Source organism: Trichomycterus rosablanca, chromosome 21 (genome assembly GCF_030014385.1).
Source record: "Trichomycterus rosablanca isolate fTriRos1 chromosome 21, fTriRos1.hap1, whole genome shotgun sequence".
NCBI classification, from domain to species: domain Eukaryota; kingdom Metazoa; phylum Chordata; class Actinopteri; order Siluriformes; family Trichomycteridae; genus Trichomycterus; species Trichomycterus rosablanca.
Genome location: NC_086008.1, coordinates 2,462,580 through 2,484,934, shown reverse-complemented (window position 1 = coordinate 2,484,934; position 22,355 = coordinate 2,462,580). Strand labels below are relative to the sequence as shown.

General features: G+C 45.8%; 1 protein-coding gene across 2 annotated transcripts in view; it reads left to right on the top strand.

Moving 5' to 3' along the window:
* Positions 1-21,263, top strand: part of hk2 (hexokinase 2) — a 53,428-nt gene extending 32,165 nt beyond the window's left edge. Inside the window, exons 9-18 of one of the 2 annotated variants that reach the window (XM_063018255.1) lie at positions 3,608-3,841; positions 5,846-6,150; positions 9,754-9,902; positions 10,889-11,008; positions 14,382-14,477; positions 16,073-16,172; positions 17,142-17,325; positions 18,088-18,243; positions 20,663-20,899; positions 20,986-21,263. In XM_063018255.1, coding sequence (XP_062874325.1) covers positions 3,608-3,841; positions 5,846-6,150; positions 9,754-9,902; positions 10,889-11,008; positions 14,382-14,477; positions 16,073-16,172; positions 17,142-17,325; positions 18,088-18,243; positions 20,663-20,899; positions 20,986-21,127 — 1,723 coding nt within the window. In that variant the 3' untranslated portion in view covers positions 21,128-21,263. Of the gene's footprint in view, positions 1-3,607; positions 3,842-5,845; positions 6,151-9,753; positions 9,903-10,888; positions 11,009-11,898; positions 11,996-14,381; positions 14,478-16,072; positions 16,173-17,141; positions 17,326-18,087; positions 18,244-20,662; positions 20,900-20,985 lie in introns of those variants that run through there. The other variant, XM_063018256.1, reaches the window with a different exon arrangement.
* The last annotated feature ends 1,092 nt before the right edge of the window (positions 21,264-22,355 follow it).

The window sequence follows — 22,355 nt, the reverse complement described above, 5'->3', positions numbered from 1 at the left end:
TGTCAGATGAGCAGCAGAATAATGTATTCTGTAGAGAATGCCAAAAACAAGTCCAGACAAAAGGTTCCAGCTCCGTGTACCTTCATTCGTTTTTCACTTCAAAATAAACAAACACGAGCGCATGCACGCGCTGACACGCACGTGTTTACTTTATATATAAACAGTGTATGCACGTGTTGAGAAAGTAATAATAACGTAACGGTGCGTCTCCTGTTGTTCTGACTCGTGTGTTTGTGTATGTGATGTGCATGTATTCGCTCTATCTGTAAAAATCAAACATTATGGGGAGTGATTTCTGTACTGGATGTTGTAGGTGGTCGTGATCAGATAAATTCCGATACCTTCCCTACACACTCGCTCCCTGCACCCTATAGTGCACTTAACATTCCTAAAGGGCCAGACAATATATTTATAATTCACATTACACAACAGGCGAGACGTTAGAAAACAGCAAACTTTTTTTATTTATTTTTTTTAAGGAAAAATAGTTCCTGTGTGAAGCTTCCCCAGCATGAATATTAATAAAAGTGCCTGTAAAATTGTTTGGTATTTAGTATTTGGAACATGTAGCTTTGTCTCAGAAGTGTCTTGTTGTTATTACCTATGGGATGAAAAAATATCGAGATATATATTGTATATCGCCATTCAGCTAAAATATATCGAGATATTATTTTTGATCCATATCGCCCCAGCCCTAATGGATGGATGGATGGATGGATGGATAGAGACATCCCAAGTCTCCCGGAAGTTCCAGGAGTCTCCGCATATACGTAGCGGCTCCCTGATGCCCGCAAGTCAGATAAAATCTCCCGGAATCTAGAAAGAGCGGCCAAGAGCGCACGCACACGCGCACACACACACGCGCACACACACACACACACACACACACACGCGCACACACACACACACGCATGCAGGCGACACAGACTTTTTTCCCCGATCGCGTATTAAATACGTTATCTGATACGCAATCTAGCGCACTGTGTAGGGAACATAAGTCTATTATCTAGTACACTATCTAGTGCACTATGTAGGGAACATAAATTCTTTTCTAATATAGATAATATAGATAAAAGGTTGGATGGATGGATGGATGGATGAATAGGTGGGGGGATGGATGGATGAATAGGTGGGTGGGTGGATGGATGAATAGGTGGGGGGATGGATGGATGAATAGGTGGGTGGATGGATGGATGGATGAATAGGTGGGTGGATGGATGGATGGATGAATAGGTGGGGGGAGGGATGGATGGATGAATAGGTGGGTGGATGGATGGATGAATGGGTGGGTGGATGGGTGGATGGATGGATGAATGGGTGGGTGGGTGGATGGATGGATGAATAGGTGGGTGGGTGGATGGATGGATGAATAGGTGGGTGGATGAATAGGTGGGTGGATGGATGGATGAATAGGTGGGTGGGTGGATGGATGGATGAATAGGTGGGTGGGTGGATGGATGGATGAATAGGTGGGTGAATGGATGAATAGGTGGGTGGGTGGATGGATGGATGAATAGGTGGGTGGATGGATGAATAGGTGGGTGGGTGGATGGATGGATGAATAGGTGGGTGGGTGGATGGATGGATGAATAGGTGGGTGGATGGATGGATAGGTGGGTGGATGGATGGATGAATAGGTGGGTGGATGGATGAATAGGTGGGTGGGTGGATGGATGGATGAATAGGTGGGTGGATGGATGGATGGATGAATAGGTGGGTGGGTGGGTGGATGGATGGATGAATAGGTGGGTGGATGGATGAATAGGTGGGTGGGTGGATGGATGGATGAATAGGTGGGTGGGTGGATGGATGGATGAATAGGTGGGTGGATGGATGGATAGGTGGGTGGATGGATGGATGAATAGGTGGGTGGATGGATGAATAGGTGGGTGGGTGGATGGATGGATGAATAGGTGGGTGAATGGATGAATAGGTGGGTGGGTGGATGGATGGATGAATAGGTGGGTGGATGGATGAATAGGTGGGTGGGTGGATGGATGGATGAATAGGTGGGTGGATGGATGAATAGGTGGGTGGGTGGATGGATGGATGAATAGGTGGGTGGGTGGGTGGATGAATAGGTGGGTGGATGGATGGATGGATGAATAGGTGGGTGGATGGATGAATAGGTGGGTGGATGGATGGATGAATAGGTGGGTGGGTGGGTGGATGAATAGGTGGGTGGATGGATGGATGGATGAATAGGTGGGTGGATGGATGAATAGGTGGGTGGATGGATGGATGAATAGGTGGGTGGGTGGGTGGATGAATAGGTGGGTGGATGGATGGATGGATGAATAGGTGGGTGGATGGATGGATGGATGAATAGGTGGGTGGGTGGATGAATAGGTGGGTGGATGGATGGATGGATGAATAGGTGGGTGGATGGATGAATAGGTGGGTGGGTGGATGGATGAATAGGTGGGTGGGTGGGTGGATGAATAGGTGGGTGGATGGATGGATGGATGAATAGGTGGGTGGATGGATGGATGGATGAATAGGTGGGTGGGTGGATGTGAAGGTAAATGTAGGAGTCTAACAGCCTGACAGTAATAATGGTGTGATTACTAAATCAAAGTCTGTGTAAACGTGACCAGAGTCACGGCATGTTTACACCTTTGATGTGTGATTCATGAAGATGCTGTGTGATTGTGATGTGTGATTCATGAAGATGCTGTGTGATTGTGATGTGTGATTCATGACTTGTGTTTCTTGTTGGAGGTGTGTGTGCGTGCTGTGCGTGCTGTGCGTGCGTTTTAATACCCGCGTGTTAATAACGGCGCTCATGCTTGTCCGTGCACGCCGTCGCTTCGTCATGTAGCCGGATAAATCTGGAAGCTCTGTTGGGCGCGGTTACCTCAGACGCCTGACGGCTCTCTGCAGGTGACTGAAGGTTAAGCACCAATCAGAGCGCACGCGGAGTCTGTTTTCACGTCCAGGGTAATTAATCGGCGCTCGGCTCGTATCACGTCACCGGCCGACCGAAAGCGTAAACACTCCGGCCAGGACGGTGTTTTTATTTCCTGTCCTGCTGTCTGGAGAGGAGAAATTAGAAGCTATTTTTATGCTGCCAGTGAGAGTTAGAAGCGATCGCGGTCTGAGCTCATAACCTTTATTTAATAATCCAGCCTAATTCCGGTTTTAATTGTATTTAAACACAGGTGGTCGAGCTTGGAGTGTCAACTTGAAACCAGGTCTCATCCAGCGTTAGTGCTTCTCCTCACAGTCGCTTCTTTGATTAGATTTAGAAAATTGAATTTAGAAAATTGAATTTAAATACCTGTGGATGTTGCTGAACTTAATCATTGTTGGGGGCTATATGGTGTAACAGGAATTTTTTTAACCGGACCCGCTGTGACCCTGACCGGGATAAAGTGGTCGATGGAGGTTAAATAAATTAATGCAAATGGATCGTTCCATCAAAACTATTTGAAGATAGAAGTGGAGTTCTTCATCTCACCCTCCATGCTAATATTCCATCTTAATTACTAATCATTTCTGGTCCTGGTCCTGGTGGGTCCAGTGTAACAATTAAAATCAGTAAGTTTATTAAACAGAATGGGATTAGAACCCCTGAAACTGAAGCCGTACGACACTGCTGTCGCAGGAGTAAAGAGGGCCTGGTGTGTGTGGAGGAGATCCTGCGCAGCCTGGGACTGGAACCTTCAAACGAGGACTGCGTTGCCGTTCATCACGTCTGCAAGGTGGTGTCGACCCGGGCGGCTCACCTGTGCGCGGCCGCGCTTGTCGCCGTGCTGCGCCAAATCCGCGACAACAAGGCGGCGGAGAGACTCCGCACCACCATCGGAGTGGACGGGTCCGTCTACAAGAACCACCCGCAGTGAGTACAGCGGCTCGAACCGGGCGCCGTTTTCTTCTCTCTTCCCACAGGCACATGCTTCCAAATTCACTTACTTACTTAAAGGGGCGGCACGGGGGCTCGGTGGGTAGCACTGTCGCCTCACGGCAAGAAGGTCCTGGGTTCAATTCCCAGTTAGAGCGATTCAGGTCCTTTCTGTGTGGAGTTTGCATGTTCTCCCCGTGTCTCTGTGGGTTTCCTCCCCACAGTACAAAGACGTGCAACGGGACATCAAAAGGTTGATCAGATGTCCACAAACTTTTGCCGCATTAGTATACAGTGTTTGTATCTTTTGGTTCTGTTTGTTTGTTGTGCATAAAATCAGACGTCGATGAATCAGACACTGATGAATCAGACGCGGCTGCTCCTCAGCTCATCAGTGACCATTGTTACTGTGATCAGCCATAAACACATCATATTCCACGACCCCGTTTCCTCCTCATCCAGCCCTCATCGTTAACACCGTACACACACACACACACACACGCACAGCACAGGTTCGTTTTGCTTTATTTCATTTATTTTGATTTGCTCCATAAAAGCGGAGCTCTCGTTGCTTATGATCTGGACTACACAGCGAATTCGGCTGTTTTAAGTGAGGTTCAGAACCGTAAGGAGTGAAATAGTTAGTTTGGAAGGAACTTCAGACTGTGTGGGGAGTCGTGAGTAATGCTGCATCACTACGCAGGGAGTCAACAGTAAAATTAATCCATCAGTCATTGCGTGTCGTGCCGGTGTGTTATCAGAGAGCAGCGAGCGGTACGAGCTGGATTCTGTCAGGCTGACGCTTCATTAATCTCCGCTGAAAGCTACAGCCCATGTAAACAGCGACGTCCAGAAAACTAATTGAGCTCGTTAGCGTTTGCACAGCTGATCGGGAGCATTAAGACACGGCGTAAACACGCCACGAACCTGCTGTACGTCCATCAAATCACATTTAATTCCTGTATTACACACAATATGATGCACGGCCCAGTTTGCGAGCGTTTAGAAAGCGAAGGAACGCTCAAAGATCGCCGACGCTGACGTGATGACATCGCAGGGCATTCCGTATGAAGGGATTCGACCAAATGAAGCTCCCTTATAGCCGAGATCACGTGATTAGTGTGTAGAAAATACAATAGCATGTTTGGAATTTGTGTAATCTGTTAATAATGTTGTGGACTGTAGATGGTAAATGTTCAAATTCCTTGCAATCGTGTCAAACTAACGCTAACTAAGGCATCCAATCAGGACTAAGTGTATATTTATAAAAAATAATAATAATAATAATTGCGCTCAGGTGGCGCAGTGGGATATTCCGCTAGCACACCAGCGCCGAGCTTCCGAACTCCTCGGGTGCCATCTAGCGGGCATAATCGGCAGTGTCTTAAGCAGATGCGCCTCTGCTAGGGCAGGATGACCGGACTATGTGGGTGGGGTCTTCAAACGCTGTGTAAGGACCCTGATTGGCGGATAGAGAGGCGCCTGTGCAGAGTGTACGGGTGGAAAAGGGTTCCACTAAGGGCTGCACGTGGGTCGGAGGAGGCGTGAGCAGCGATATACCCACCTCAACTGCAATCAGGGATCCACCAGCAGTGGAAGACAGATTGACTATGTTAAATCGGGAGAAAATGCAAGTTAAAACATTAAATTAAATTAAATTTTCATAGTTAAAACCTATTTAAAAAAATGCATTTTACCTAGTGTTGGAATTGGGTTTGCATTTATTAGTAATTTGTTCATCTCCGCTGTTTCTTTCTATACATTTGGATCTTCTTTTGGCTGCTCCTGTATTTTGAGGTCATCCACAGTGGTTCATTATGGTCCACATACCTGATTTGGCACTGATTTGCCCTTCATTACACAACCGTCCTTATTTATCTGGGCGTGGGACCTGCACTGAGAGCGCACCGTGATCAGTTTCTCCCTCTGGTTACTCGTACAGGTTCGTTGTTCATCGTTCTGTATAATTTCGGTCTGACCCGTCTCCGCCCCGTCCCGCAGGTTCGCCCGCCGGCTGCACAAGATGGTCCGGCGCTTGGTGCCCGACTGCGACGTGCGCTTCATGCGCTCGGAGGACGGCAGCGGTAAGGGCGCCGCCATGGTGACGGCGGTGGCCTACAGGCTGGCCAAGCAGCACGCCGAGAGGCAGCAGGTCCTGGATTCGCTCCGGCTGGATCGGGAGCAGCTGATGGTGGTGAAGAGGAGGATGGAGGAGCAGATGAGACGAGGACTGGCGAAGGACACCCACTCGTCCGCTTCTGTCAAAATGCTGCCCAGTTACGTCCGAGCCACGCCCGACGGTACAGGTGAGAACACCAGCCTACCTGCATCCAGGGTGGAGACAAATCCGCTTTGGTGCAGACGATGTTTTTAAAGAAGGGATACACTAGATGACCAACAGTATTTGGACACCTGACCATGAGCTGGCTGGACATTCCAATTCATAAACAATCTGTATTAAAATACAATGATCTCTACGTGATGTTTTTAGCTAGATCAACACCCCAAGTGGGCAGTGGTAGCTCAGTTGTTAAGGTACTGGACTAGTAATCAGAAGGTTGCCAGTTCAAGCCCCACCACCACCAAGTTGCCACTGTTGCTTTGGATAAAAGTGCCTGCTAAATGCTGCAAATGAAAGAAGAGAGGAATTCACCAGAATTTTAAGTATATCTGTGGGAATTTGTGCCCATTTAGTCCAAAGGTGCCAGCATTTGTATGGCTGGATGCAGATGTTAGGTGTGGTTGGTGTTCCAGTTCATTCCAGAGCTGTCAACTGGGGTTCAGGTCAGAACAGGCCCTTCCCTAAACCATTGCTGCAGAGTCGGAAACATAGAACTGTTGTGGCTGGAACACATGAATTAAAAAATAAAAAGCGATGCCCTTCTACTTTCATCCACATCATCATGGCGTAGCTCTGAATAAATCCACCCAGAACTTCAATCGGCGCCGTCGATACCTTGGAACGTGAATTTTGGATTCCTGCAGGGCGTAATGAGGAACTCTGGGAGCTGCAGGACTTTCAAAGCGTAAAAGCGCAGTCTTAGCGATACCATCCAGAGCAGCGGGCATTGAAGCAGAACAGCGTGGTGCCGGCGTACCGATGCCGACCTGCCTCTCGCAGTGACGCGTTCGCACTCGGCGCTCAGATAAGCTGCGTTCAGCCTCCTACAGTCTGATAGCCGCGCCGGAGACGTTCTCTCCTGCTCAGAAAGCACCTCGGAGCTTTAGGAGAAAGAGGGTTTTGATGAGAACACGTCACGGAAAAGGTCAGCGGGGAGAGAGGAGTGATCAGAGAGAGACGCCACCTACGCTGAGGAGCTTGTGGTGCACAACAACACAAAAAGTCCTCTGTTTTATACGTCTCTATACACGGTTCTATACGCCTGCAGTCTCTATCGCCTCCAGACTCCTGCTTTATATAAGGTTCATATCTAAAGCAGCAGTGTGGTTGGATGCATCTGGTGTCCTGAGCTCATTACAGCTGCCTCAGTAGAGAGGATTCTATTCTGATAAAACATGGAACTCATGAGGCAGATTATTTAGACGCTCTACTCTACGTCACCGCAGTTTTAGTTTACTAAACTAACACAGTTTGGTTGGCACAACCCACTAGCACCCACCTAACGTCTCCCTCAGTGTACCGAAAGCGCTTAAACAGTCCCTGGCAGTCATTTACATCAAAAAGAAAACTGGTTGTCACAACATGGCAGTTCCCTGATAAATGAGGAACAAGCAGGACTCCACCATCCAGCTTGGGTCCAAACACAGAGCCTCAGTCTGGAAAGGGCGGTCACACTGACTGGGTTGTTAGGAAAAGATATCAAGTGCCGAAAACCTGAGAACCAGACAGGATCACGCTCAGCACCGCGCCAACTGAAGAGGCGACAAACCTTGATAAGTAGAAACACCTCCACCTGGAGCAAATAAACACTCAACACTCAGCAGGTGACTGTAAGTTAAGAGGAACACGTCATTTAAAATCCATCCTGTAAATAAATTAAAACCACCTCCTTGTTTCTACACTCACTGTCCATTTTATCAGCTCTACTTACCATATAGAAGCACTTTGTAGTTCTACAATTACTGACTGTAGTCCATCTGTTTCTCTGCATGCTTTGTTAGCCCCCTTTCACCCTGGTCAGGACCCCCACAGAGCAGGTATTATTTAGGTGGTGGATGATTCTCAGCACTGCAGCGACACTGACATGGTGCTGGAGTTTTTAAACACCGTGTCCACTCACTGTCCACTCTATTAGACACTCCTACCTAGTCGGTCCACCTTGTAGATGTAAAGTCAGAGACGATCGCTCATCTATTGCTGCTGTTTGAGTCGCTCATCTTCTGGACCTTCATCAGTGGTCACAGGACGCTGCCCACGGGGCGCTGTTGGCTGGATGTTTTTGGTTGGTGGACTATTCTCAGTCCAGCAGTGACAGCAGCGCTGCTGTGTCTGATCCACTCGTACCAGCACAACACACACTAACACACCACCACCATGTCAGTGTCACTGCAGTGCTGAGAATCATCCACCACCTAATTAATACCTGCTCTGTGGGGGTCCTGACCATTGAAGAACAGGTTGAAAGCAGGTTAAAAAAAAGCATGCAGAGAAACAGATGGACTACAGTCAGTAATTGTAGAACAACAAAATAAAACCTAAACACTTAAAGCAGAAGAAGGACGTCAGGAGAACGAGAGGAAGCAATCGTGCAGTGACTCACATCCTCTAACCTAATGGAGCTAATCACCGAGCACGGTTTCTTTATTTGAACCGCTGGGAACATCGTTAGCCGTTAGTAGTGATTACAGATCCATTTTTTGCAGTGATGATGAGAACGCTCAGGACCGACGTCTGTGTAATTATAATCGACGGAGTAATTAACTGACCTGTTCATTGATTTGCTCCTAATGAGGGAGTTTTTGTTTCTATTTCTGCATTTCTCGCTTTCTCACCCAATCAAGTCGTATCCAATTACCCTCTCGTATCACCTCCACTGACCCACTGTATCCCCGAGGAGGGCCGGACATTACTCACGCTCCAGTAGCCAACCGCTTCTTTTCACTCAGTCACGCACTGATCTCATATTATGTCACCATCGTCCAGCCAGCAGGGGTCGTAATTGCAGCAGAATCGCAGCGATCCCTTCGGCCCAGTCAGTCATGTCTGTGTAGGGCCCCGCCCGCCCGAGCCCGCCCGAGTTGAGATCAACCAGCACGGGAGCATCTTCACATTGATCATCTTGTCATATGGAAAAACACCGGCCAGATTAACTTCATATAGATTATACGTAAAAATGAGGGCGGCTCGGTGGGTAGCACCGTCGCCTCACAGCAAGAAGGGCCTGGGTTCGATTCCCAGGTGGAACGGTCCGGGTCCTTTCTGTGTGGGTGGAGTTTGCAGGTTTGCATCTGGCTAAAGATGTAGAAAGTTGGGGCAGTTGTAGCCTTGTGGTTACGGTGCTGGACTAAAAATCGAAAGGTCGCTGGTTCAAGCCCCACCACCGCCAGGTTGCCACTGTTGGGCCCTTGAGCAAGGTGCTTAACCCTCAATTGCTCGGACTGTGTACTGTCATGGTGCTTTTTGAATAAAAGTGTCTGCTAAATACTAAAAATTTAAATGTAGAGATGTTCAACCGTGTTGCGATCCACCGGCATGCTGACCTCAACACATCCAGTCATGTCTGTGGAGACGCCCCACTGGCTGATAGCACCTCTGAGATTCCAACATCATATATCGGTCCATGACGTAATCTCCGTCCAACCAGAGCGTCTCAATAATCTGCCTTATAAAGCTCAATGTCAGTTAGAATCCGCTCTATTTAGGCAGGGTGGCTCACTAGGTTTTCAGACAGACCCTCGTATCCGAGCCTTTTTAGTCATCATCACCTTTAATTAGCATTTTTTTCCAGAGCGGGGCGACTTCCTGGCACTCGATCTGGGTGGGACAAACTTCAGAGTGCTGCTGGTTCGACTTCGGAGCGGGAAGCGACGCAGCGCGGACATGCAAAACAAGATCTACGCCATTCCACAGGAAGTCATGCAGGGCACGGGGGAAGAGGTACGGTACCTTCTCCAGTCCCTGCAGTGTCGGGGTCTATGTTTTTTTTAATCGTTCCACTACATGAACTACTAGGCTGATGCCATCTATTGGTTTTTCATTCATATATGGTCACATGGGCCTGAAGAGCTAATATGGTCAGAAATCAAGTAGCACAGTAACATAATCATTTTATTAAAGGATAGAATAGAACGCCTTTGCGGGCCGGTAATAATGCCCGGTGGTTAGGGACCACTGCTTTAGTGCACTACATGTGCACAATAATATGGAGTTGCAACTATAACAGCCTCCACTCGTACAGGGGAGCTGTGTTTCTACGGAAATTCCAGCATTTATGAGGTCAGGCACCTGATCTTGGACTGAAAGACCTGACTTGCATTTGACATGGACAGGGCTTCATTCCTAAAAGCAGCGTAATGCTAAAATAGGCCTAAAACTGATTTTATACAGCGTAGTTGAGTTTGTACACTTGTTAGAGATGGGTGTGGCAGTAATTAAGAGCGGTGTCCACATAGACTGTATAGTCAAAAGTATTCGGACGCCTGACCATGAGCTTGTCGTGCATCTCATTTAAAAACAAAAAAAAAACAAATTATTTTAAACCAGAGTGAGCTCTGTGTGATCTTTTCAGCTATAACAGATGCCACTCTTCTGAGAAGGCTTCTGACAAGACTTTGAATCAAGACTGTGGGAATTTATGCTCAGGATATTGTCTTCTCTAAACTGCTGCGGCAAAGTTTAAAGTTTTATTACACCTGTTAGAGGTTGTAGCAGCGTCCAAATACTTTTGTCTGTATAGTGTATAAATAACTTTTGTATCTTGTACTCAAGTGACACGGCAGTAAGTTACTCCTGCCCACTATTGCTGGAATCCAGGGTTCGAATCTCCAACATTCCAGTGATTCCGGGGACCCACCACGACCCTGACCTGGCTGAAACAGTTCTCTAATTATTTATTTTCTGTTTTCCTCTGTGTTTTTGTGCAGCTGTTTGATCACATCGTCCACTGCATCTCTGATTTTATGGAGTACATGGGAATTAAAGGAGCATCTCTACCCCTGGGCTTCACCTTCTCCTTCCCCTGCCATCAGACGGCGCTGGACCAGGTTGGTACACACACACTCACTGGGAGATACGTCCACCCAGGGCCCGAGGGGTACGGCATTTTTAGTATGGGTCTCACCTGAGTGACCTACAGTTTAGTGAACGATACATGACTTGAAACCAATCAATTGCAAGAGAAGGAAGCACGTGTTGTGCAAGTGCACATTATACCTTTAACAGCACAGGGTCTCACACTACCAAGTAAGAACAATGCACACAGTTAAACATGGACACAACGGGTCTGTCCGAAAACCTAGTGACCCGCCCTGCTGCCTGCTGCCTACCTGATCAGCTGCCTCAGCAGAAAGGATTCTAATAAGACATGGAGCTCATGAGGCAGATTATTTAGACGCACTACTTATGCAGAGATTACGTCACCACAGTTTAAGGTTACTTAGCTAACACAGTTAGCATCAGACGGTTCAAACCGACGGGCCGAGGCGACTCAACCCGCTACCACGCCAGCTAACGTCTCCCTCCGTGTACCGAAAACGGTTAAACTGTCCCTGACGCCCCAATTTACAAATAAACGACACTCGTATAAATCACCTCTATACAAATAAAAAATAAAAAAAACGTGGCGGACGAATGCGGAGCAACCAACAGAGTTCTTTTTTTTTATTTTTAATGAGAAGAGTCGTGCCGCACTGAATGCTGGGGTTGCCGTCGGCGCTGAGGAGGCGTCGGACGCTCCCTCGTCATTCAGTCAGATCATCACTCAGAATTAAGGCGCCTCAGTAGGAGCATTTTAAGGGATCTAAGAATTTAGACACGCCCTCTTCTCTAGGATGATGTAAAATGTGTCTATATAAAGATGAAATGATGACTTCTGGAGAAGAACGTGAGCTCATCTGTCCATGATCTGAAGCTGAGGCGTATTTATGCTCTACAGCTGGACGTGTGTGTGTCGTGGAGCGACCCAGTCAAAAGTCTTGAGGTGCTGTGATGAGCCCTGTCGTTATAGCCAGTACACCACACGACCAAAAGTATTTGGACGCCTGACCATGAGCATGCTGGACGTCCTATTCAGAAAATAAATGATATTACAATAGAGTGACCTCTGTGTGATCTTTTCAGCTAGAACAACATTCATTATTCTGTAGTATGTCTGTGGGAATTTGAACCCAGTCAATCAAAACTGGACAGTGGTAGCCTTTGGGACAGTGGGAGCCTAGTGGGTAGAGCTTTGGGCTATCAACCGGAAGATTGGCGGTTCAAATCCAGGTTCTGCTATGCAGCCACTGTTGGGTCCTTGAGCAAGACCCTTAACCCGGTCTGCTCCAGGGGCGCCGTATAGTGGCTGACCCTGTGCTCTGACCCCAGCTTCCAAAACAAGCTGGGATATGCCAAGAAAGAATTTCATTGTACTGTACACCTGTATATGTATATATGACAAATAAAGTATATCTTCTTCTTCTTCTTCTTCTTCAAAAGATGATGGCATTTGAATGGCTGGGCACTGATGCTGGTCAAGAAAGTGTCAGTTGATGTTCCGGTTCATTCCAGAGCTGTTGAGTGGGGCTGAGGTCAGGGCTCTGTGCAGGACACAGGAGTTTCTTTAAACCGAGCTTTTCAGTCTTAAGTCATACTGGAACAGGACCTTCCCTAAACTGTTGCTGCAAAGTCAGAAGCATATGATTTTCTCATGTATATTTTTTACACTAGTTCATCAGTTCCGTGAAGTTGGTTCAGGTTGTTTTGGATTTTCACCACTCCTGAAGCACGACGTGTTTAATATGCAGCGCCGGTCTCTAAATGTGAAGCGCAGATTTCCAGCTTCAGTATGAGGACACGTCAGTCCGGCTTTTTTGCATAATCCTTCTGTTCAGGGCACCGAAAGTAATTTGCCACTTGGCCGGCCGCTCGTTCCTCGGCCCTCTGTTTGCTTTTTTGTCCTTAGCTCGTGCACAGGAGGGTTAACAAAAGCGCCGGAGGCCCGATGAAGTTTAATTTGGACTCGGCTGCGCTTATCTCTCGCCGAGGGGATCAACAACGGCCGGTGATTACAGATCAGGGCGTTATGAGATGGAATATTCATAATAAATCCGTCAGAGGTATTAAAAAACACGCGTAAAACTCTATAAAGTATTGGGACACACTTTTAAATGATTGAATTAATGTGTTTCAGCTACAGCAGTGGCTAACAGGTGTAATAAATCAATTCCAACTTGGCAGCTACAGTTTAGGGAAGGCTCCTTCCTGTTCCAGAATGACTCTGACCATTAAAAAGAAAGAAGCCAAAATATGCAGATTAAAAATGCCTCGACCTTGACGACCTGTCCAAGCGCTAAAACCTTCAGACAAGCATTTATGCATAAAATATATGCAGAAGCTCCAGTGTCCTGCACAGAGCCCTGACCTCTGCCCCACTCAACAGCTCTGGGATGAACCGGAACACCAACATAACTGCTCAGCCGTACAAATGCTGCCATTTTTTGACCAAAAGGGCACAAATTTGCATACACGGACATCCTTCCAAGTATTGCGAGAAGCTTCTTGGAAGAGCGGCTGCTGTTCTAGCTGAAAAGATCACACAGAGGTTACTTATATATGCATTTATGCGTAGCCATTTAGTCTTCCGCTGCTGGGGATTGTTATTGCGTTTGAGGAGGGTATATTCGCCTGCTCCACGCCCCCTCTGACGCATGCGCAGGCCCTCGACCCCTTCTTTTTCGTCCGTGCCTTGGTGCACAGGTGCCTCGGCCTGCTAACCAGGGTCCTTGCACAGCGTTTAAAGACCCCACCCACTTAGTCTGGTCATTTTCCCACCCAGCAGACTCGGTGGCCAATTCTGTCTGCTGCAGGCACTTCCAATTGTGCCTGCTAGATGGTGCCCAGCCGACCGTTAGCAAAGCCAAGATTTGAACCGGGGTGTTCAGAATCTCGGTGATGGTGTGCTAGTGGGATGTCCCACTGCTCTACCTGGGCGCCTGGACCTAGGTGCCACACGAGGTCACTCTATTTTAATAACATTTGTTTTTAAAGTGGGATGTCCGACAAGCTAATGGTCTGGTGTCCAAATACTTTTGGCTTTGTTTTCGTGGGGGGGTATATATATATTCGCCTGTCCCACGCCCCTTCCGACAGTGCGTGGTCCCTTGACCCCTTTATATCCGCCCGTGCCTCGGTGCACAGGCGTTTTGGTCTGCTAACCAGGGTCCTTGCACAGCGTTTTTTAAGACCCCACACACTTAGTCCGGTCTCTTCCCACCAAGCAGACTCGGTGGCCAATTGTGCCCGCTAGATGGCGCACAGCCGACCGGTAGCAAAGCTGAGATTCGAACCGGGGTGCTGGACGTTGCTAATGGACTGTGACTGATGTGAGTTTTGGTGTTTTCCCTTTTCTGTGTGGTGACCACACTCTTTGTGTTCCAGGGCGTCCTCATGAAGTGGACGAAGGGCTTCAAAGCCACCGGCTGTGAGGGACACGACGTAGCTGTTCTCCTCAAGGATGCTATTCATCGCATGGAGGTCTGCACCCAAACCGCCTTTATATATTCCTCGGGTCATTGGTCTAGGTGTATAAGGATTCTTGCTTCGAGTACGAGAGGTTTCGGGTTCAAATCCCGGACGAGCCCTTTATTAAACACGTCCTATTTTATAACTCTTGAAACAACGTTTACTCATCAACTGTCCCTTCGAATTCTAATCACAGTAGCCTAGCGTTTAAGGTACTGGACTAGTAATCAGAAGGCTGCTGGTTCAAGCCCCAACACTACCAGGTTGCCACTGTTGGGCCCTTAAGCAAGGCCCTTAACCCTCAATTGCTTCGACAGTATGTACAGTCACAGTACTGTAAGTCGCTTTGGATAAAAGCGTCCGTTAAATGCTGAAAATGTAAATGTATTCAGGTCATTTTATGTTTAATAGTGGGTCCATCACCGGACATCGGATAATAGCTACAACTATATAATATTTCTTATATTTTTCCAATTACCTGGTTGGAATCACATCATTATTTAGTTTTTTCATCTCATTACTAGCCCTAAATTTCCCCCGTCCCATTGTTTTTTGGAATGTGTTGCAGGCCTGAAATGCAGGAATGGATGTTTATTAATGAATGAAATTAAATTGTGCAGATAAAAGATGAAATTTCTCAGGTTCATCCTGTCTGCCATCAAATGAAAGTCGAAGTAAATGTAAGGAACACAATACTTTTCCATACTGTCCCAACTTTTTCTGATTTGGGGTTGTATAATATTAGAATAAAATATCTCCAGATGTAATATAGGTCAGGCGTTTGCAAGCTTTGGTTACAATGGAAACGCAGTGTTAAAAGTCCTGTAAAAAGAGGAAGTGGAACTGTTGAGGAACTTTCTGATGGGAGGAAGAGGAACCCGTCGGTCGTCACCCAGCGGCGGAGATTCGGCGCACTGAAGGGCCGGTTTTAGTTTTTAATTAGAGGGTTTTAATGAGAAAGCTGTCGCGGTCGTAGGAAGTGAGACGGATCTCGGTGTGGGCGCAAACGCCGCCGCCTCTTATTAGAACAAAGACTTAAAAACACGGTGCCAGGCGTCGTGCCATGATACCAGGGTTCCTCAGAAAGTTTCTGCACTTTTTAAACTCTATTTAATAAGAATCTAAAAACACAGTCCATCACTTTTCTACACAGTGGCCTTCTGATGCGTTTTTTCAGCGCCGTACCAACTTTTTAATGCCGTCAGCAGAAAATATGTTTGGTTAAGCGCGTAGCCACTGATCATCACATGAAAATCTTCTTCCCCTTACAGCTTCTCTGAGCGTCCAAAAAGGTAGAAATCAGATGGAGCTAAATCAGAACTATAAGCGTCTCTCAGACACGAGCGATGACTCCTCCTCCCTCCTCCACCCTCACCACTTATAACCTAAATATAAAAGTGAGGAAACTTTTCGAAGATCCCTCGTATTACCAATTTAGCTTTTCTGACCAATAGTCGAGTTCCTGCTGTCCGGTTTGACCTGATCGCTCTCCCCACGCCCTGGTTTTTTGTTCCTCGATTCTGTTGCTTTCTCCCCATGTTTTATTGTTGGATCAGTCTTGTGCCGTCCTTCCTTTTCATTCGCCGCCCGTCCTCTTTCTCTTTCAGGAGTTCGATCTGGATGTGGTCGCGGTGGTGAACGACACGGTGGGGACCATGATGTCGTGCGCCTTCGAGGACCCTCAGTGTGAAGTGGGGCTGATCGTGGGTGAGTCAGACGGGGTTTGAATGATTCTTGTAGCTTTTGGTGTTGCTTTATGCCAAGTTCACCCACGACTTTAACACCCAAGTGGTGGAACGGACTTCCTCTGTCTGTCCGAACATCTGAGTCTCTTGCTGTCTTTAAAAAACGATTAAAAACCTTCATCACCTCTTTACTGAGCACTTAAGCTGACCTGTACTTACTTACTTACTTACTAACACTCTTTCAGTTCTTGCAACAAAAAAAACTCACTTTGGTTCTAACAGGGCTTCAGCAGATTTGTGTTCTTGAACTGTTGTCTACTTAAACTACAGTAAGGTAATGGTCACTATGGAAGCACTTCTGTAAGTCGCCCTGGATAAGAGCGTCTGCTAAATGCCGAATGTGAATGTAAGTTGTTCAGATCTCTGTACAGTTCACGCTACACGACTGGATCTCTTGTAATCGGGAGTCTTTAAAGTCATTGTGTATTTCACACTACACGATTGATCGACGACAGGGGGTCACACACTACACCATCTATCACCAGGAGGAATCTCAGACGAGTCTGTCCGGTCTCACAAACTACGTTTAGTCACACAAAAACACACAAGAAGTGACGAGGGGTTTAATGATACCGTGTCAAAGTTGTGAGCGAACGAAGCTGTTTGTGCACTGATGTGTAGCGTAAAAGCAAAGAGGTAAAATAAATGAATCTGGGTGAAGGAGTGGATTTGGCTACTCAGCCAGCAGGGATCATCCGTGTTCTGTTCTGTTCTGTTCTGCAAAGAGAGCTGGAAGTAAATACTAAAATAATAAGTTTTTTTGCAATGCAGTGTTGGTATGATGGTTTGGCATGGACGATAAGGTCACAAATACTGTAAAGCTATTCTGATATAAACTATATTACGCCACACACTCCTCCCCAGGGTTTCCCTTTTGTATTTTGCCTTCACAACAATCACAACCTGATCGCAACACCTTTTGCTGCCTCAGGTACGGGTACGAACGCCTGCTACATGGAGGAGATGAGTAACGTGGAGCTGGTGGACGGAGACGAGGGTCAGATGTGCGTGAACATGGAGTGGGGCGCCTTCGGAGACGACGGAGAGCTGGACGATATCTGCACGCCGTTCGATCGAACCGTGGACGAGAATTCGACCAATCCGGGGAAACAGAGGTGAGCTGAAGGTCTCGAGGTCAAAGCATGTTATAATTAAGGTGTCTATGAGGTGTCCTAGCAATCCTACAGCAATTCAGTTAGCAATCGCTTAATGAAAATGTCCAGTTTGTAACTCGGTGGTCGTGGTCCATGGGGAGCGTCCTGTGAGCACTGATGAAGGTCTAGAAGATGAGCGACTCAAACAGCAGCAATAGATGAGCGATCGTCTCTGACTTTACATCTACAAGGGGGACCGACTAGGTAGGAGTGTCTAATAGAGTGGACAGTGAGTGGACACGGAATTTAAAAACTCCAGCAGCGCTGCTGTGTCTGATCCACTCATACCAGCACAACACACACTAACACACCACCACCATGTCAGTGTCACTGCAGTGCTGAGAATGATCCACCACCTAAATAATACCTGCTCTGTGGTGGTCCTGATCATTGAAGAACAGCATGGAAGCAGGCTAAAAATCATGTAGAGAAACAGATGGACTACAGTCAGTAATTGTAGAACTACAAAGTGCTCCTATATGGTAAGGCTTCACAACGTTGATCTTTCATCCCTCCCACGTTTTGTCAGGAGTTTAAGGTTTAAAGGTTTACCTTATATAGCGTTTATATTTGATGTACTAGTTTATATTTTGGGGCGCTCGCTACTGCTGAGATCTGGGGATCCAGGGTTCGATTCTCAGCAGTGATATTACAATGTTTAATAACAGTTTTAATGCACCTCAATAAGCAGTTTACCTGCATGTGTGTGTGTGTGTGAGGCAGGTTTGAGAAGATGATCAGTGGGATGTACCTGGGTGAGATCGTCAGGAACGTTCTGCTGGATTTCACCTCTAAAGGTCTGCTGTTCCGTGGAAAACTCTCAGAGAGACTCAAGACCCACGGCATCTTCGAGACCAAGTTCCTCTCCCAGATCGAGAGGCGAGTTTGTACCGCTGTTTAAAACACAGCTGCTGATGTGGGATTATCCGGACGTGATCAGTCAGTATCAGAATCAATAATTAATCATCTATTAGTGTCTGGTGAGAAAAAAAAAAAAAGATAAATTAGGAGAGAAAGAACCAAAATAGAACAAAACCAAAGGTCAGAAAAAATAAATAAATAAGAGAATTTAATTTTTTTTTTTAAATAAAGCTAAATGTGTAAATGAATTTAAGGAAATACAAGAAAATTTAAAGGTAAGTGAAATAAAATAAGTGAATAAAAAGAAAAAGAAACATGTATATTAAAAAAGGTGCAAATATAATATTTGAATAGTGGAAGAGAAGCTAAACAGAACAATAGAAAAACCAAGAGCATAAAAGGTTCAAATAAAAACACAAAAATTAGAAGTAAAACAGCTGCTAAAATATTTGATATAAGGAAACGAAATAAAACTTTATGGAAATAAAAAGTAACAAACCATGAAGACAGAAGCGCTGACTGAAACTGCAAATAAATAGATAAATAAAATTAAAAATAATAATAATAAACTAAATAAATAAATAAAATAAATAAAATGAAGTAGTCAAATAAAAAAACATTTAATTAAATAGCTAAATAAAATTTTAAAATAAATAAAATAAAATAAATAGCTAAATAAAATAAATAAATAAAATAGAGAAATAAATAAATAAAATAAAATAAATAGATAAATAAGAAAATAAATACATAAATAAAATAATATGAAATCAATTAAATAAATAAATAACAATAGATAAATAAAATAAAATAAAATTATAAAAAAATAAAATACAAATTCTGAGTGGATGTAACAAAAAGAAAGAAATGGAAATGACATGAAATAAGAGTAAAAAAGGTAAAAAATTAAATAAAAGAGAAAGAAAATGGTTCACATTGTGTATGACTGATTTTAAAACTGAATTTCTGAGCATGGATACAAAGAAAAGAATCCAGTAAAGTGTGTGAAGCTGTCGGAATATTAATGATCTCAGATTGCTTGATTCAGAAGTGGCTGACGGGTGTTAGATGCTCGTTTGGTGTAACTGGTGGAAGGTTTGGTGCTGTGAGGATGAATAATCTTAAGTGCAGGAACACTTTTTTACATCATTCGCTTCACTTCCATTCGACTGTCTTAAATTCTGCTGGGATTTTCTGCTGGGATTTTACGCTTCCCAGCACTAAAGAAAAACACTCAGGCGGTTCAGTACGAACCTCTGGGATCATCAGACAGACGGGCAGCTCCGGTGAGACAGATAAACAAATCAGAAATATTTCATGGCTGTCCAGCCAGATAAAATACAGACGGATACTGAAAACCAGACAGACAGATGAAGAACTTTGTGCAGGGCGACAGACAGACAGACAGACACACAGATTGTAGACAGACAAAGAAAAAGGCCAGAGGGGAGACTGATGAAACAACAGACAGATGGAAAGGCAGAGAAGCAGGCAAGCGGATGCCTGAACAGTGAGACGCCTGGACAAATGGAAAGACGGACAGGAAACAATATGAGCAAGCAAACTAACAGAGAAGCTCAGGTATACAAAGAAGCCCAGGTAGACAGACAGAGAAGAGCAGACAGATGAACAGACAAAGAGAAGAACTGACAGAGAAGTACAGACGGACGGGCGGATGGACAGACAGATTGACGGAGAAGAACAGACAGATGGACAGAGAAGCACAGACAGACAGAGAGAGAAGTGCAGACAGACAGACAGAGAGAAGTGCAGACAGACAGACAGAGAGAAGTGCAGACAGACAGACAGAGAAGGACAGACAGACAGTGAAGCACAGACAGACAGTGAAGCACAGACAGACAGAGAAGTGCAGACAGACAGAGAAGTGCAGACAGATAGACAGAGAAGCACAGACAGACAGAGAAGTGCAGACAGACGGGCAGACAAGGACAGACAAAGAAGCCCAGGTAGAGAGACAGAGAAGAGCAGACAGATGAACAGACAAAGAGAAGTACAGACGGACGGGCGGATGGACAGACAGATTGACGGAGAAGAAAAGATGGACAGAGAAGTGCAGACAGACAGACAGACAGAGAGAAGTGCAGACAGACAGACAGAGAGAAGTGCAGACAGACAGAGAGAAGTGCAGACAGACAGACAGAGAAGCACAGACAGACCGACCGACAGAGAAGGACAGAGAGAGTGAAGCACAGACAGACAGAGAAGCGCAGACAGACAGAGAAATGCAAACAGACAGAGAAGCACAGACAGATGGACAGACAGAAGAACAGACAGACAGACAGAGAAGCACAGACTTTTTCTTCTTTCTTTCTTTTTCTATTCTTATTCTTGTTATTATTCATCTTATTATTATACATTAAACTGTCTGTGTGTTCTGTCTGTCTCTCTCTCTCTGTCTGTCTCTCTCTGTGTGTGTTAGTGACCGGCTGGCTCTGCGACAGGTCCGGTCCATCCTGCAGCACTTGGGTTTGACCAGCAGTACGTGTGACGACAGCATCCTGGTGAAGGAGGTGTGTACCGTGGTCGCACAGAGAGCCGCTCAGCTGTGTGGAGCCGCCCTCGCCGCCGTGGTGGACAAGATCCGGCAGAACCGCAACCTCAACACGCTCAGCGTCACCGTGGGAGTGGACGGGACGCTCTATAAACTGCACCCACAGTAAGTGCCGGTCCGGTCACAGATTCGTTTAGTTTTTGGTCGACTGGATAACCAGGAAAACTTAATTGATTAAATTCTCTCTGCAGCTTCTCCAGCGTGATGCGGGATACGCTGCAGGATCTGGCGCCCCAGTGCGACGTCTCCCTGGTCCAGTCGGAAGACGGCAGCGGGAAGGGCGCCGCCCTGATCACGGCCGTAGCCTGTCGGATAAACGGCGCGAAAAAGTAGCGCAGTAAGAGCGGGAAAACGGAACGGGTTCTGGATATAAAAAGGGAAAAGAACTTTAATGTGAACGGACTGTTCTTCCACCGCGAGAAACCAAAACGAGACTGATGATCACGGCGTGGAGGAGGCGCTTTCTCATACCTCTCTGTTATTTTAGCTTTCCTTTGGTGTGGGTGGAGGAGGGGGGGGGGGGGGGGGTGTACAATCATTTTTAAGTGTGTGGGGGATAAAAAAGGGACGAGGGAGCAGATTTATTTGTAACGTAACTCATTATTTGAGGCTTTCCTCAGCATTTTAACCATGACTGCAGGAACTAAAGCGCACGATTGAGGTTTTAAGGGTCCGACACAAAACCCACGTCTTCAAACTACAGTGCTGGTCTGAAATCAGTCCTGATTATAAGGAATATATGTTGAATATATGTTGAATGTTCTTACCATATCACATATAACATACCAGTAGATGGTTTGGCTCTTTACCCTGATGTTAGCGCTAACGACCGGGTGCACTCAGTGTACCTGGGGTAAACTTCTGCACCCACTGCGACCCTGATCAAAATACATTCATTCATGTATTCATTCATTGTCTGTTCTTCCACTGTTTTATCCTGGTCAGGGTCACGGTGGGTCTGATTCATTTTGTAGTTGGAATTGTGGGAGGAAACCGGAGCACCCGGAGGAAACCCACACAGACACAGGGAGAACATGCAAACCCCACACAGAATGGAATCAAACCCAGGTCCCTCTTGCTCTGAGGCGACGGCGCTACACACAGGGCCGCCGTGTCGCCCTCCTGATCAAAATCCAGTTTAAAAGATAAAGAACAATAAATAAAAATACGGGTTTATTAATGTAATGTATATATTTATTTGTTTTTACATTTATCTATCTTGCAGTCATAAAAGTGAAAATATAAACTAGTTCAAATTATAAAAACTAGATAAAATAAGCAGACAGAAATGTTTATTATTATTATTTACCTTTATTTAACCAGGATGATCTCATTGAGATTTAAAATCTCTTTTTCAAGAGAGACCTGTGACACCCATCTTGCCATAAAATGACACATACGTGTTAAACATGGCATTAAAATCCAAATAAATTAATAAATAATTCTGTCACAGGGCAATGCAATCACCCGTTCACCTATTTATACCTACCTATAATAAATAGCAAATGAAAATCATCGGTCCCCCCTCTGCCAGATTTGGATAGGTGGGAAGAAACCCCAG